Here is a 13,634-nt window from a genome sequence, read left to right as displayed (position 1 = left end):
CCCAGGTGCCATGGGTCGACTGACTCAGTTGACTGGCCGATGCACCATCTGTACCCCCGACTGTGCCAACACAGTGTACACGCACGCACAAAGTGTACACACACAGTTTGTACACACACAATGTACACGCACAGGGTACACACACACAGTGTACACACACAGTGTACACGCACAGGGTACACACACACAGTTTGTACACAGTGTACACACACACAGTGTACACACACACAGTGTACACGCACACAGTGTACACGCACAGGGTACACACACACAGTTTGTACACACAGTGTACACACACACAGTGTACACACACACAGTTTGTACACACAGTGTACACGCACACAGTGTACACACACACAGTGTACACACACACAGTTTGTACACACAGTGTACACACACACAGTGTACACACACACAGTTTGTACACACAGTTTGTACACACAGTGTACACACACACAGTGTACACACACACAGTTTGTACACACAGTGTACACGCACAGGGTACACACACACAGTGTACACACACACAGTGTACACACACACAGTTTGTACACACAGTGTACACACACACAGTGACGTCACCACTCATTAACTCGTCGGCGTGAGACGCCAGGGAAAGCTGTTCCCCGCTAGTGACGTCATGTCACCAAGATATTCAATCCCCCCCCTCCACGGCGCTTTTGACTGGCGGTTCATTAACATAATTTATTCATTAAACAGTCTCTATTCATTGCGACTGTATGCTAAATTCCTCTTCATATGCACATTCTTTTGTTAAGGCGCTCCTCCTCGCTACACCTATATAAGCTCCTAGCTTGATAATGTCTCATTCTTCGCCTGAGGACGGCTGCTTGCGTTGTGGCCGAAACGTCGTGAGAATTGTTTTATTATGTTTTATTATTTTATTACTTCCCTTCTACGTGACTTTACCGAAAGAACCAAGAAGATGAATCCCTGCAGTCACGAAAGCTTTAAATCGAAATCATTGCGACGGGTTCAGCAGCCAAGCCCAATCACATTTTATTCTTAGGTTTTTTCGGTAAAGTCACGTAGGTAAAACATCAAAATTAATGAAAATAAAATAAAAATTTTATTTTATTTTATTTTATTTTCATTAATTTTGATGTTTTACCTACGTGACTTTACCGAAAAAACCTAAGAATATGATTCCTTGCAGTCACGAAAGCTTCAAATCTAGAATTAAGCCCAATCACCCCACGTGGGCCCGGCTCATTAACATAATTTATTCAATTACACCGCTGCTTGTTGGGGGAGGGGATTGTGTGATGAACTCCGCTAGTGACGTCATGTCATCTCCTGCTGCCGCGTGACGTCACGATATATCCGGAAGCTGCTGCACCGCGCGCGCGCTCACTGAGATCCGAGGTGAGAAGTTGACATCGTGGTGGTTGTTGTTGTTTACCCAGGTAGAGCCTCGCTCCTCTCGTAGGGATATCAATTGAGTAGCAGCGAGTATGGAATCGATGTCCAGGTTGGAACATTACAACGCGGGGCCTAGCCATGCGGGGCCTTGCCTCCTGCCCTCGCCTGATTGCATTTGCTTTAATTATCTGCTCAAGTTTAATTTGTCTTCACCTGGCTCACTACTTTGAAACTTTGTTTCTTTTAAGTATTTCTACAGTTGTTTTATTATCCTACCAGGCCAAGCCCACTTGAGCTGCTATACCGCTCTTGTTTTCAGAAGCGACCAGCCCACAACAAAGTGGCTTATCAACGTGTGGAAATGTCTGTCGGTCAAATACTCTAAACGCGTGGTGATGTTGACTCTAAATGTGGAGGGGAAAACCCTGAGAATCCGGAGGAAAATCTACGCGACCACGGGGAGCGAGAGAGACACGCAAACTCCAAATATACAGGAGGGGTCGCGATCGAACCCACCACCTCCTGTAAACCAGGAGAGGCAGTTAACATCTCCCAGCCACCATGGTGCACACTCGAGTATATTCCACAATGAGTCTCAGCACTCTAATTCAGGAGCGTTCTGCCGAGTTGGTTTTGCTGATGCACCCTTTAGACCGATGAACAACTATTTTTATTATAATAGTTTTTTTACCCTTTTATCTGGCAAGAAAACTGACTCGTTTTTTACGAGGAGTCATGTTTGCATAGACCACAATACCTGCAGTCATAATGCAAACAAAAAACATAACTCTGATAATGTATGCACTGTCCTTGAAGTTGATTGGTCCACACCCGAGACAGCTTTCCTTAGAGCCTAGTCCCTCTCTCTGATGGTGCATTGTCTTTGAGTTGTGCGCATTTTGGCGTCATCTGGTCCAACACCATGTGAGACTAGGCTCTAAGGAAAGCTGTCTCGGGTGTGGACCAATCTACTTTAAGGACAGTGCATACATTATCAGAGTTATGTTTTTTGTTTGCATTATGACTGCAGGTATTGTGGTCTATGCAAACATGATTCCTCGTAAAAAACGAGTCAGTTTTGTTGCCAGATAAAAGGGTAAAAAAATACAATTATATTTTTTTTATGGCAAATGAGATTCCAATGGTGTAAACTATTTTTATATTACCAATCAAGGCTCACAGAGCTGTTAGATCTTTTGTCAGAAGCCACCTGGCCATAGATGATAGATCAACGAAATGGCTTTTCACGTGGAAGATTGTAGCAGCCAAATAATCTAAATGCATGTTACTAAATGTGGAGGGGAAAATCGAAGGACCCAGAGAAAAAATAATCCGAGTGAGCGAGTGTACTCATTTGTGTTAGTGTACTCCGTGAGCGTGCTCTGCGTGCGCGAGTTCGATTCCAACCCTGACGCATTTATAATTGCAGTTTACATTTTTTAATTTTTTATTTCTCTCCCTGTAGTGGCATTGATTTTTCTCCACATTTAGAAACATGCATTTTGAGAATTTTGCTGCAATACATTTCCATATTATAACCCACTAAGTTGAGCTATCATTTGTGTCCAGGTCGATTCTGAAAAAGAGCTATGCAGCTCAGATGGCCTCACCTGGTAAAATAAAAAATATTGTACTGTGTTTGAGGGTTTTTCAATTTAATTTCTCATTTAGCAGTTAAAGATTATGTTTCAGGAGGGTCCTGCATTCGACTGTTTGACCACCACCAAATATATTTTGAGTTTAGGTTTGGAAGAAAAACGGAAAACCCAGTGGAACACCAATGCCGACGGTGACGGCCGACGCCAGGATAGCGGCCACGGGCTTGAAGCGAGGGCAACCCGGCTCTTGTCCCAAGAAAGGAATCCGCTCCCCGCTGCCCTCCACGGTGGCTGCACGCTGAGCCCCAACTTTCCCAGGAGGTCGGTACCTGCAATACACTCGTGGCATAACACGCTCGACACGTATAACTCCTGGTTACACACCTGGTGTCCGAGGCGACCCTTAAAGGTGACCCTCCCCAGCAGTCCCATCCCACTTCCACTTGCAGTGTGCAGCGCACGATCCGGGGCCTGTAGGCGGCCCACGTCAACCCCGACCACGCTGCCGTGTGTTGCACTCACGAGTGACGTTACTGCCCCCGTGTCTAGCAGAATCTGGGTACGCCAACCTGTTCACCTGCCCTTCCACGAGCGACGTGGCCCCCATTATTCCTGCCACCAGCTCCCACAGCCAGTCACCCGCCGTCGCCGCATTCTGGGGTGTTGTTGTCGGCATCTGCGTGGGGGTCACTCGCTCACCATTATCACGACAGTTTATTTGTGTTGGGGCCACGTCAATTGCACCCCTCCGTGGTCAACCTCTTTAGGGAGGCCTTGGTTTCGATTTAAAGCTTTCGTGACTGCAGGGATTCATCTTCTTGGTTCTTTCGGTAAAGTCACGTAGAAGGGAAGTAATAAAATAATAAAAATAAAACATAATAAAATAATTCTCACGACGTTTCGGCCACAACGCAAGCAGCCATCCTCAGGTGAAGAACATGTCTGTCGATAAGACAGAGTCTAAATGACACGTCTTAGGCTTGGAGTGTCTATTTAAGCTGTGAGGGAGGAGGAAGAGAGCCTTGACAAAAGAATTTGCATTTGAAGAGGAATTTAGCATATTTATGGTAAATGCAGGAATGCGAAGTGCTAATTGTGAAATGCGTGGGAGGTGGGCGGGGGGTTTTCAAAGTCATATTATGCCCGTGCATTATGCAGGATTAACAGCATCAAAGGGAGGGGGCAGGGGCAGCACCAACAAAGGGAAGGAATGTGAATAGTATGCAGCTGCAGCAACCAAACAACCACGTAAAAAACTAAAGTATAAACGTCATAGTATCATCAGTATACTAAATATACTCTCTAATAAGCTGAGCTACTAACAGTAAGTAATACATTACAATTCTATGTCGCAAAAAATATAATATGCTTCCAGCTAAACTTTTTTCCTTACATCAAACAGGTCTAACCCGTACTATATGCTGCCATAGACAAACCCAACATTAAATTATATACTGTATTACTATACACCACCTTATACATTGTTATATTACACTATGTATTATTCTACCCACCCTAATGTATATCACACTGCTATATATTCACTATACAATTACGATACTATATATTACCTTGTACATTGTACATTGTATTAAGCATATAAATGTTATGCAGGGAATGGATTCTTTGCTCTGCTACTCTCCCATTCTCATATTTCGTTGCTGCCTCTTAGTATCTTTCACACGACGGTCAATGGTACAGTGTATAATAACAAATAGCATAACATTTATATGCTTAATACAATGTACAAAGTAATATATAGTATCGTAATTGTATAGTGAATATATAGCAGTGTGATATACATTAGGGTGGGTAGAATAATACATAGTGTAATATAACAATGTATAAGGTGGTGTATAGTAATACAGTATATAATTTAATGTTGGGTTTGTCTATGGCAGCATATAGTACGGGGTAGACCTGTTTGATGTAAGGAAAAAAGTTTAGCTGGAAGCATATTATATTTTTTGCGACATAGAATTGTAATGTATTACTTACTGTTAGTAGCTCAGCTTATTAGAGAGTATATTTAGTATACTGATGATACTATGAAGTTTATACTTTAGTTTTTTACGTGGTTGTTTGGTTGCTGCAGCTGCATACTATTCACATTCCTTCCCTTTGTTGGTGCTGCCCCTGCCCCCTCCCTTTGATGCTGTTAATCCTGCATAATGCATGGGCATAATATGACTTTGAAAACCCCCCGCCCACCTCCCACGCATTTCACAATTTGCACTATTCGCATTCCTGCATTTCCCATAAATATGCTAAATTCCTCTTCAAATGCAAATTCTTTTGTCAAGGCTCTCTTCCTCCTCCCTCACAGCTTAAATAGACACTCCAAGCCTAAGACGTGTCATTTAGACTCTGTCTTATCGACAGACATGTTCTTCACCTGAGGACGGCTGCTTGCGTTGTGGCCGAAACGTCGTGAGAATTATTTTATTATGTTTTATTTTTATTATTTTATTACTTCCCTTCTACGTGACTTTACCGAAAGAACCAAGAAGAGGAGGCCTTGGTGTTTAACCCTGGTGCTTCTCTCGCACGGGCGATCTGGTGACAGTCTCTCACGAGATGCCCCCATTGGTCGCATAGATAGCACGCACGGGGAAGGGCGGTGGCTCCATAAGAGGCCCCTTGCCTACTTTTCCTTACCCTCCCAGTGCGCATTTGTTAGAGTTCTGCCTCTTATTGAGACACTCGCCTGGTTAGCCCCCCGACCATGGAGCATAGCCCTCCCACCTCGGACTGTACTATCTCCGCTGTAGACTGCAGCTTGGTAACATTCAGGTGTACTTGGGTTACCTCCTCGCGTACTTGGGTCGCATGGCCTGCGATATCTCCTATGCCGGTCTATATTCCTGCCACCCATCTTGGGGTTGTCTCACAGGGTCCCGGAGGCTCCCTCGTCCCCCCCCCTCACCTCCTCCTCTGGAAGAAGACTTGCAATGGTGCTATCCCGTCCCAGCCGTCGGAATTCCGCATAATCGCGAGCAAATCTCTCGCACACACACGTGCGAGTGCTCGGCAAGGGTGTTAGATAGGGGATATGGGCAGATCGCATCTGGCTGCCACCCCGTTGTGCTTGTCAGATTCTGCTGAACTTTCTCGGCGGCGAGGTTATCGATGATCTCGGCAGTGTATCCCAGGCGTGCGCTCTGTGCTCGCAAGCGTGATTTATTTTTGTGCGCGCTCACTGAGATCTGAAGTGAGAAGTTTACATCGTGGTTATTGTTGTCATGGTGGTCGTTGTTGTTTACCCAGGTAGAGCCTCGCTCCTTCTCTCTTGTTGGGAGGCCGCTTTGGATTGCACCACTCTTCGATTTCACATTAACATGCTAATTTATTACATTAACATCACTAGCCCCGGCCAATTTTTTATGACCCTTGGGCTACACCCATTTCAAACCTTTTAAAAACAGTCTGCCTCAGCAGCAGACCATTCATTTTCTATCAAAGTGTTTTTTTTTGCATTCTGACCACAAGTATTGTGGTTAATGCACACATGATTCCATGTAAAAGGTTTCAGGTTGGTGTTTTAACATCTTAACACCTGTTTTGTTGCCAGAAAAATGGGGAAAACCTATTCTCATATTTTGGTACTGGCAAAGGTTCCATGATGAAATATTACAGTATATTAGAGGTGAGCCGTGTGTTTGCAGAGAGGACAGTAAGGAGCCGGAAGTGAATGAATTTTGTGGCAAAAATGCAGGCCTGATTATATGTAAGGATAATGTGGTAAATGAGAAAAAATATAGCAGCAGCGGGGTGTTGGAGTGTGCAGGTGTTACAGGTGTTGAAGGTGAACAGGTAAGCTAAAAATTGCGTGAAAACATAATAACTTACCCTTGAGTACACATGGACAATTTGGGGTGTGTAGGTTTCATAGTGTTGGCGCAATTTGGTTCTCAAAAAAACACAGGAAGTCTGCTTTATTTATATACATTTAAACTCATCTTGGAATGTTTTGTATACGGTTTCTCCACATTTATTTCAGTAATTTAGTTTATTGGGAATACAGTACAGTACTTATTTCAATTGTGATGTATATTTTAGTTGCCGTTTACCTAACCCCATTATTTAGGTAAGGCTTACGTTTTAAATATCGCCATTTTACCTTTCACACGGCACTTTCCAAGAATGTAACCTCCTCGCTATTCAAGGGGCTGCTGTATTTTTTGTCCATCAGCTATAGCACAGGAGTACGGATTTTCAGCAGGAACTAAATCTCTGCTTTCTTGGTGTAATTACGGCCTATAGTACCATAAAGAGGCTTGGGGTTTTGGATTATTTTTAGTTTTAGATATCTCTACCTCTGCTCACATTCGTTGAGGATTTTTATGATTTTAGGCAGGCCCGTCTAAACCTGTGTGACCAGGAGTCGGATCCCTTTCCTGTTCAACATGGCTTGTTGCCGAAATTCCCTCTGGCCCCATGCATTACATTACGTAGCATTTTCAAATAATGATGTGTTTTGAGAAGCTCACAATGGCCCTATAAAAAATTGCATTTCATATAGTAACAATGATACGCTAATCGATGCCTGGCTGAAGTCAAGGGATTGTCCCCTGCTGGTCAACTTTGTTACGCATGTTGATGATCTGGTCATGGCTACTCAATGACATTGAGTTGGAGAATCTTGTTCTGTACCTGGAGAATTCCATGACGAAATGGGGCCTTGCATATGTTCTACAAAAAGATCACCTCCCTGGGAAAAGCTTGACTTAACGCTTTCGTGACTGCAGGAATTCATATTTTTTGGGTCTTTCGGTAAAGTGACGTGACTTTACCGAAAGACCAAAAGAACACCTCCCTGGGAATTTAATGTCATACAACACTGCACCTGCTCAGCTCTCCATGAATAATCAGGTCGTTCTACACGTGGTGGAGGAGCTCCTATACCTGGTTAATGTGTTCACGACCAGCTCTGGTTTGGCATCCAAAGTCTCACTTCAAATTAGTCTAGCGGCATTCTTTCATTAGGCTCTGTAACACTATGTGGAAGCTGCCTGGACTTTTTTACATACAAAGCTGTGAGTGTCCATCGCCAAGGTCTAGTCCATTGCAAATGTCTAGTCCATTGCAAAGGTCTCGTCAAAAAAACAGGCAATAGTCTACATTATAGACTGCCAGTACGCTCACCGAGGTTAAGAACCAGGCTACAGTCTACATTAGTAGGTTTTTTTCTTCTATTCACTTTATTTGTATTATTATTTTCTATCTACGTGACTTTACCGAAATAACCAAAGAATATGAATTCCCGCTATCACAAAAGTTTTAAGTCAAGATTTTCCCACGGAGGTGATCTTTTTGTAGAACATATGCAAGGCCCCATTTCGTCATGGAATTCAACAGGTACAGAACAAGATTTTATAATAATGGAAACAGTCAGGAAATTAACACTGCACATATGCAGCTGAAGTTAGATCTGTTCATCCTTGCGTTCAAGCTCATCTGAGCCTGGCTTCACACCTCTAAGTTGCAAATGAACATTAATTTATACATTTCTGCATAATACAAATAATATTTTTTTCAACAGCCTTTGCTATGTTAGCAAATTTTTCTTAAATAAATATTCCTGTCGTAGCTAGACAACCGAAATTGTGTGCTTGGAGTTTTTGGTAAGCATTCATTTTGAAGACACGAGGGTATCCAGGCATATTTATGACCATTGGCCCTCTCATTGTGTGCCTTAACAGCCCGCGTGATGAATTGGGGAATTATTTTCACTATATCATGAAAATATGAATAAGTATAGATGTGTATGTCATGTGTGACTGTGTATATGCATTCCTCTGTGCCTTGATACTGACGTAGATGGTGTGGATATGTTTTTCTGTCTGCAACTGACGCTTCCTCTGACTCTTCTTCTGCAGAATTGGTCTGATGGAGCAACGGGACTCGGCGCAGCTCGGTACAAGAAGGAAACAATGCGACCAGTATGCAGACAGCATGGATCGTACTGGAAGTTTGACACAGCACCAGAGAACTCACACAGGAGAGAAACCATTCAAGTGCACTGTGTGTAACAAGGCATATGCACAGTCATCAACTCTTCAGATCCACTAGAGAACACACACGGAAGAGAAACCTTTCAAGTGCAGTTTGTGTGTAAAGGTATTTTTAGGTTCATCTCCTCTGAAACGACACCAGAAAACACACAGGGGAGAGAAACCCTTCAGGTGCCTTTTGTGCGATAAAGCATTTGCAAAGTCATCATATCTTCAAACACACCAAAGAACACACACGGGAGAGAACCCCTTCAAGTGCATTGTGTGTGAAAAGGCATTTGCAAAGTCAAAACTTCTTAAGAGACACCAGAGAACACACACAGGAGAGAAACCCTTCAAGTGCACTGTGTGTGAGAAGGCATTTACAGAGTCATCACTTCTTAAAATACACCAGACAACGCACACCGGAGAGAACCCCTTGAAGTGCACTGTGTGTGAGAAGGCATTTTCAACGTTGTCACATCTGAAAACACACCAGAGAATGCACACAGGAGAGATCCCCTTCAAGTGCACTGTGTGTGGAAGTGCATTTGCATGGTCATCAGATCTTAAAATACACCAGAGAACGCACACAGGAGAGAAACCCTTCAAGTGCACTGTGTGTGAGAATGCATTTGCACAGTCATCAAATATTAAAATACACCAGAGAATGCACACAGGAGAGAAACCCTTCAAGTGCAGTGTGTGTGAGAAGGCATTTGCAACGTTATCAAATCTTAAGCGCCACCAGAGAGCACACACAGAAGATAAACCCTTAAAGTGCACTGTGTGTGAGAAGGCATTTGCAACGTTATCAAATCTTCAGAGCCACCAGAGAACACACACGGGAGCTAAACCCTTCAAGTGCACTCTGTGTGAGAAGACATTTGCACGGTCATCACATCTTCAGAGCCACCAGAGAACACACACAGGAGAGAAACCCTTCAGGTGCACTATGTGTGAGAAGGCATTTGCACAGTCATCACATCTTCAGAGCCACCAGAGAACACACACAGGAGAGAAACCCTTCAGGTGCACTGTGTGTGAGAAGGCATTTGCAACGTTATCAAATCTTCAGAGCCACCAGAGAATGCACACGGGAGCTAAACCCTTCAAGTGCACTCTGTGCAGGAAGGCATTTGCAACGTTATCACATCTTCAAAGACACCAGAGAACACACAGGCATCAGATGATCCTCAAGGAGCGGAGTCTGAAATCGGCTTGTGTAAATCCAAGTGCTGCAATGAGCCCATCCCTGCTGAAAAAAGAACCAGAATTTAATTCTAGCTTGGACGCAATAAAATGTGTCAAGGTGGATTTTGAAGAGGTGAAATGTGAAGAAGTGATGGTGAAGAGCGAAGAAGCGATGGTAAAATGTGAAGATGAAGATTCAACTTCAAAATCGGACCTTCACATCGATGGAGGCAACGTGAAGCAGGAGGAGAATTCTGACTGTGAGGCAGAGCGAGGCAACTCCCAGGAGTTTGTGGAAGTGGAGGTGTGGGTGGACTTCTTAGACAATACTAAGTCAAATGGAGACCGGGTAGATGTGTAAGCTTGAGACAATGAAGCTCCAAAAGATGCACCTTTGTCACAGGCCTTTAATTAAAATAACGTGAAGTTGCACACTCAATTCCTAGGTTCAACCTGCAGAGTAAGAGCAGCCAGTATTTGCGGACCTGTGGGTTGGGTAGATCTCTAACCAGGAGCCAGAGCCAATAAGCTCCGAAGCATTCTCTATGTTATACTATGTTATAATAATTTTAGCATTTGTATGGTGCTTGCTTAATCGCCTCAGCAACTCAGTTGTTTTGTATCATCTCGTCACAAACACTCGAAGAGTATGTTGTATATATGCCTTTTCCATAAAATTATATCGAGTGATCTTTTTCTATTTTTTAATAATTTTGATTGGGGTGTAGAGCTGTGGCATGGAAAGGGTGAGTCTCCCCCCTGCCTTGCCACGCAAAAGACAGCTGGAGGATAATTACTCACAAGCCTGCTGGGGAAGTCATAAAATGTAATTTAAAAAATGGCAAACCCAAGGGGGGGGGGGGGCTAATGAGATTCTTCGAGAAATCCCCAGTTGACTTCAAGAGAAGACCGCCATAAAGGAAAAACCCCACAATAAAACAAAAGACAAAAACAGCAGGGGTCATGAACCTCCCTTGGACAGCGAAATTCACCCAAGGGCAGTTAATCATTACGAGTTAACTAGGGTTTTTTAAATACAACAGTAAGGTTTGAAGCTTAGCTATATCTTCAACCTCAGGATATCAAAATATTACTTGAGAATGAGAAGCACGGATCCCTGGCAATACAGACTGGGAGCAAATGTTAATTAAACCCTCGTAATATCCTTGGTAACAACTATGGTATACCACGAATCTTGGTTAAGCAAGAACAAAGTAATTATGAAAGTATTAGACTTAGGGTCATTCAGAAGAGATAATGCGAAATGTCATTCACACACGACCAAGATAATATGTATTTCACGGGATCAGAGCCTCGCCAACCACCTTTGTCTTCTAGTCGCTAACACAGTACATGGTCAGTTTAACACGTAGGCTTTCGCGACCAATATTAGTCAAATGTGTCGTAACCCTCCACCACCCGACGCTGCCAAACAGTAAAAAAATGTGTCGCGTTTACCAAGACAAATAGTTCACTACTTTAGCCCACCAGTGTGTTGACGAGTGATTCAACATCATTTAAAATTTTGAGTACGTTTCGCTGGTAATTACATCCAGCATCATCGGGCAATTTGCCAGAATGATGAGGCCCTCCACTCGCTCCCGGTCTTAAATAGAGCAACAGGGTGACGTCATCTTTTAGCTAAATTTGGTGCAGTGATTCGAGGCGGAGACGGGGAGGGAATTGTAATTATATAATTGACTAGCCTTACTACCTGGCCTCGCCCGGGACTTGGATTCACCACGCCTGGCCGCCTTTGTCTCCCCAGTGGCGATGTTCACACACCACACCAGTTACTCGTTTGAGGCTGAGTCGACCTAGGGGAGGCCCAGGACCGGTTCAAATAATCGTCACCGGTAGTGGCCGTGAGCGGGAATCGAACTCTGGTCGCCGGGTTCGTAGCGCAGCGCGCGAATCGCTACGCAGTCGCTGCCCCCCCCCCCCCCACACAGGATAAAGACAAAGATCCCCCGTGTAGCCTGTGAAACTGTAGGGCGCAAGTGCTGTTAATGAGCACCTATGAAGGCCGGCACGGCACACGAGGGGGTGGGTGGCCAGCACCACGCCCGGCCACCTTTGTCTCCCCAGTGGCGATGTTCACACACCACAGCAGTTACTCGTTTGAGGCTGAGTCAACCTAGAGGAGGCCCAGGATCGGTAGAAATAATCATCACCGGTGGTGGCCATGAGGGGGAATCGAACTCGGGTCGCCGGGTTCGTAGCACAGCGCACTAACTATTACACTACAATGCGTTATGCTTCCACATGCGCGGGTCACATTACAGATTTGACGTCACAGCTCACCGTGCAAAAAATATATGCCCCCCCCCCCCCCCCAAAAAAAAGTTTATTTTTATAATTTTTGGATGGTGTACAGTCTGGAAATTATCCACATGGCAAGTTTGTTGCATGTCGGGAAGTACGCTAAACATTTTGAACAGACACATAATCACAACTTTGCCTTTTATGTGTAACTAGCGGTAAGTACCTGGCGTTGCTCGGGCGAAAAAGGCAGACACACACATGGACTTACACACAGAGATCGACCCACACATAGAAACACATCGACTTAGACGCACATGTAGTGGTGGTGTTGACGTGCGCCGACAGTGATGGATCACGGGGCGGCACGGGGTGCGGGGTTGGGCATGCGATGTGGGCGTGGTGTGGACGCGCGTGCCGGGAGTGAGGGATTACGGGGCGGCGCGGCGTGGGTGGTGAGGCGCGCTGACACGAGGTGGGAAAAGAGGATCGTAGCCAGCGCCCAGTGATTGGTCAAATGGGATGGGTGCTCTCAGCGACGTCCGCAGGAGGGGCATAAAGGGTGACGCGCGAGAGCACTCGTGGTTGTTGTTAACCAGTTGAAGATTGAAGACGGAGTTGAAGAAGTAGTGCCCTGAGACCCCTAGTCCCGCCGTCCTTGTCAGGACCGGGGCCCTGTGTGGCTCGGAGGCGAGACCGTGGGACCCGTGGTCCGACGCCCATGTGGGTCGGGACTGTGGGGTCCCAGGGTTGAGACGGACACCCCGGCTGGGTGTGTTCCGAGAGCCCGTGCTGGTGTAGCCAGGAGAACCGTGTGGGTTAGGCTGGTGTTAGCCACCCGTGTAACTAAGTGGGTGTTGGTCACCCGTGTAACTATAGTTGGTGTTAGTCACCCGTGTAACTATAGTCGTTGAAATAAAAGAGTGTGTTACCCGTGAAGTCGTCTCCCTCCGAGTTACTACATTACACACACATACACATATGTGTAACGGGTTCCGGAGACACTTGTAGAGGTAACTTCTTTATTACAACACAACACTCCAACAGTACTCCAACAGTCCTGATACTCTGTTACAGCCTAGGTACACAGCCTAGATACTCTACTCTGGCTACGCTCTGGACTCGCCCTCACAAGGTCGTAGAGTCGGGAGTTCCAGAGTCCCAGCGCTGGCTCTCACAGCATCCCAGGGTCTTCAGATGGCTG

At 45.0% G+C, this 13,634-nt stretch overlaps 1 protein-coding gene across 1 annotated transcript; it reads left to right on the top strand.

The window, feature by feature from the left end:
- The first annotated feature begins 1,289 nt into the window (after positions 1 to 1,289).
- Positions 1,290 to 13,369, top strand: LOC144738176 (uncharacterized). Its single transcript, XM_078621169.1, has 3 exons — positions 1,290 to 1,386; positions 3,128 to 3,302; positions 8,861 to 13,369. The coding sequence occupies exon 3, from the start codon at positions 9,477 to 9,479 to the stop codon at positions 10,527 to 10,529; it is 1,053 nt and encodes a 350-aa protein (XP_078477295.1). The 5' UTR covers positions 1,290 to 1,386; positions 3,128 to 3,302; positions 8,861 to 9,476; the 3' UTR covers positions 10,530 to 13,369.
- Positions 13,370 to 13,634: the final 265 nt, after the last annotated feature.

The sequence above is a fragment of the Lampetra planeri genome, chromosome 78 (genome assembly GCF_965212315.1).
Source record: "Lampetra planeri chromosome 78, kcLamPlan1.2.h2, whole genome shotgun sequence".
Classification (NCBI taxonomy): Eukaryota; Metazoa; Chordata; class Hyperoartia; order Petromyzontiformes; family Petromyzontidae; genus Lampetra; species Lampetra planeri.
This window is presented reverse-complemented; position numbering and strand designations above follow the sequence as displayed.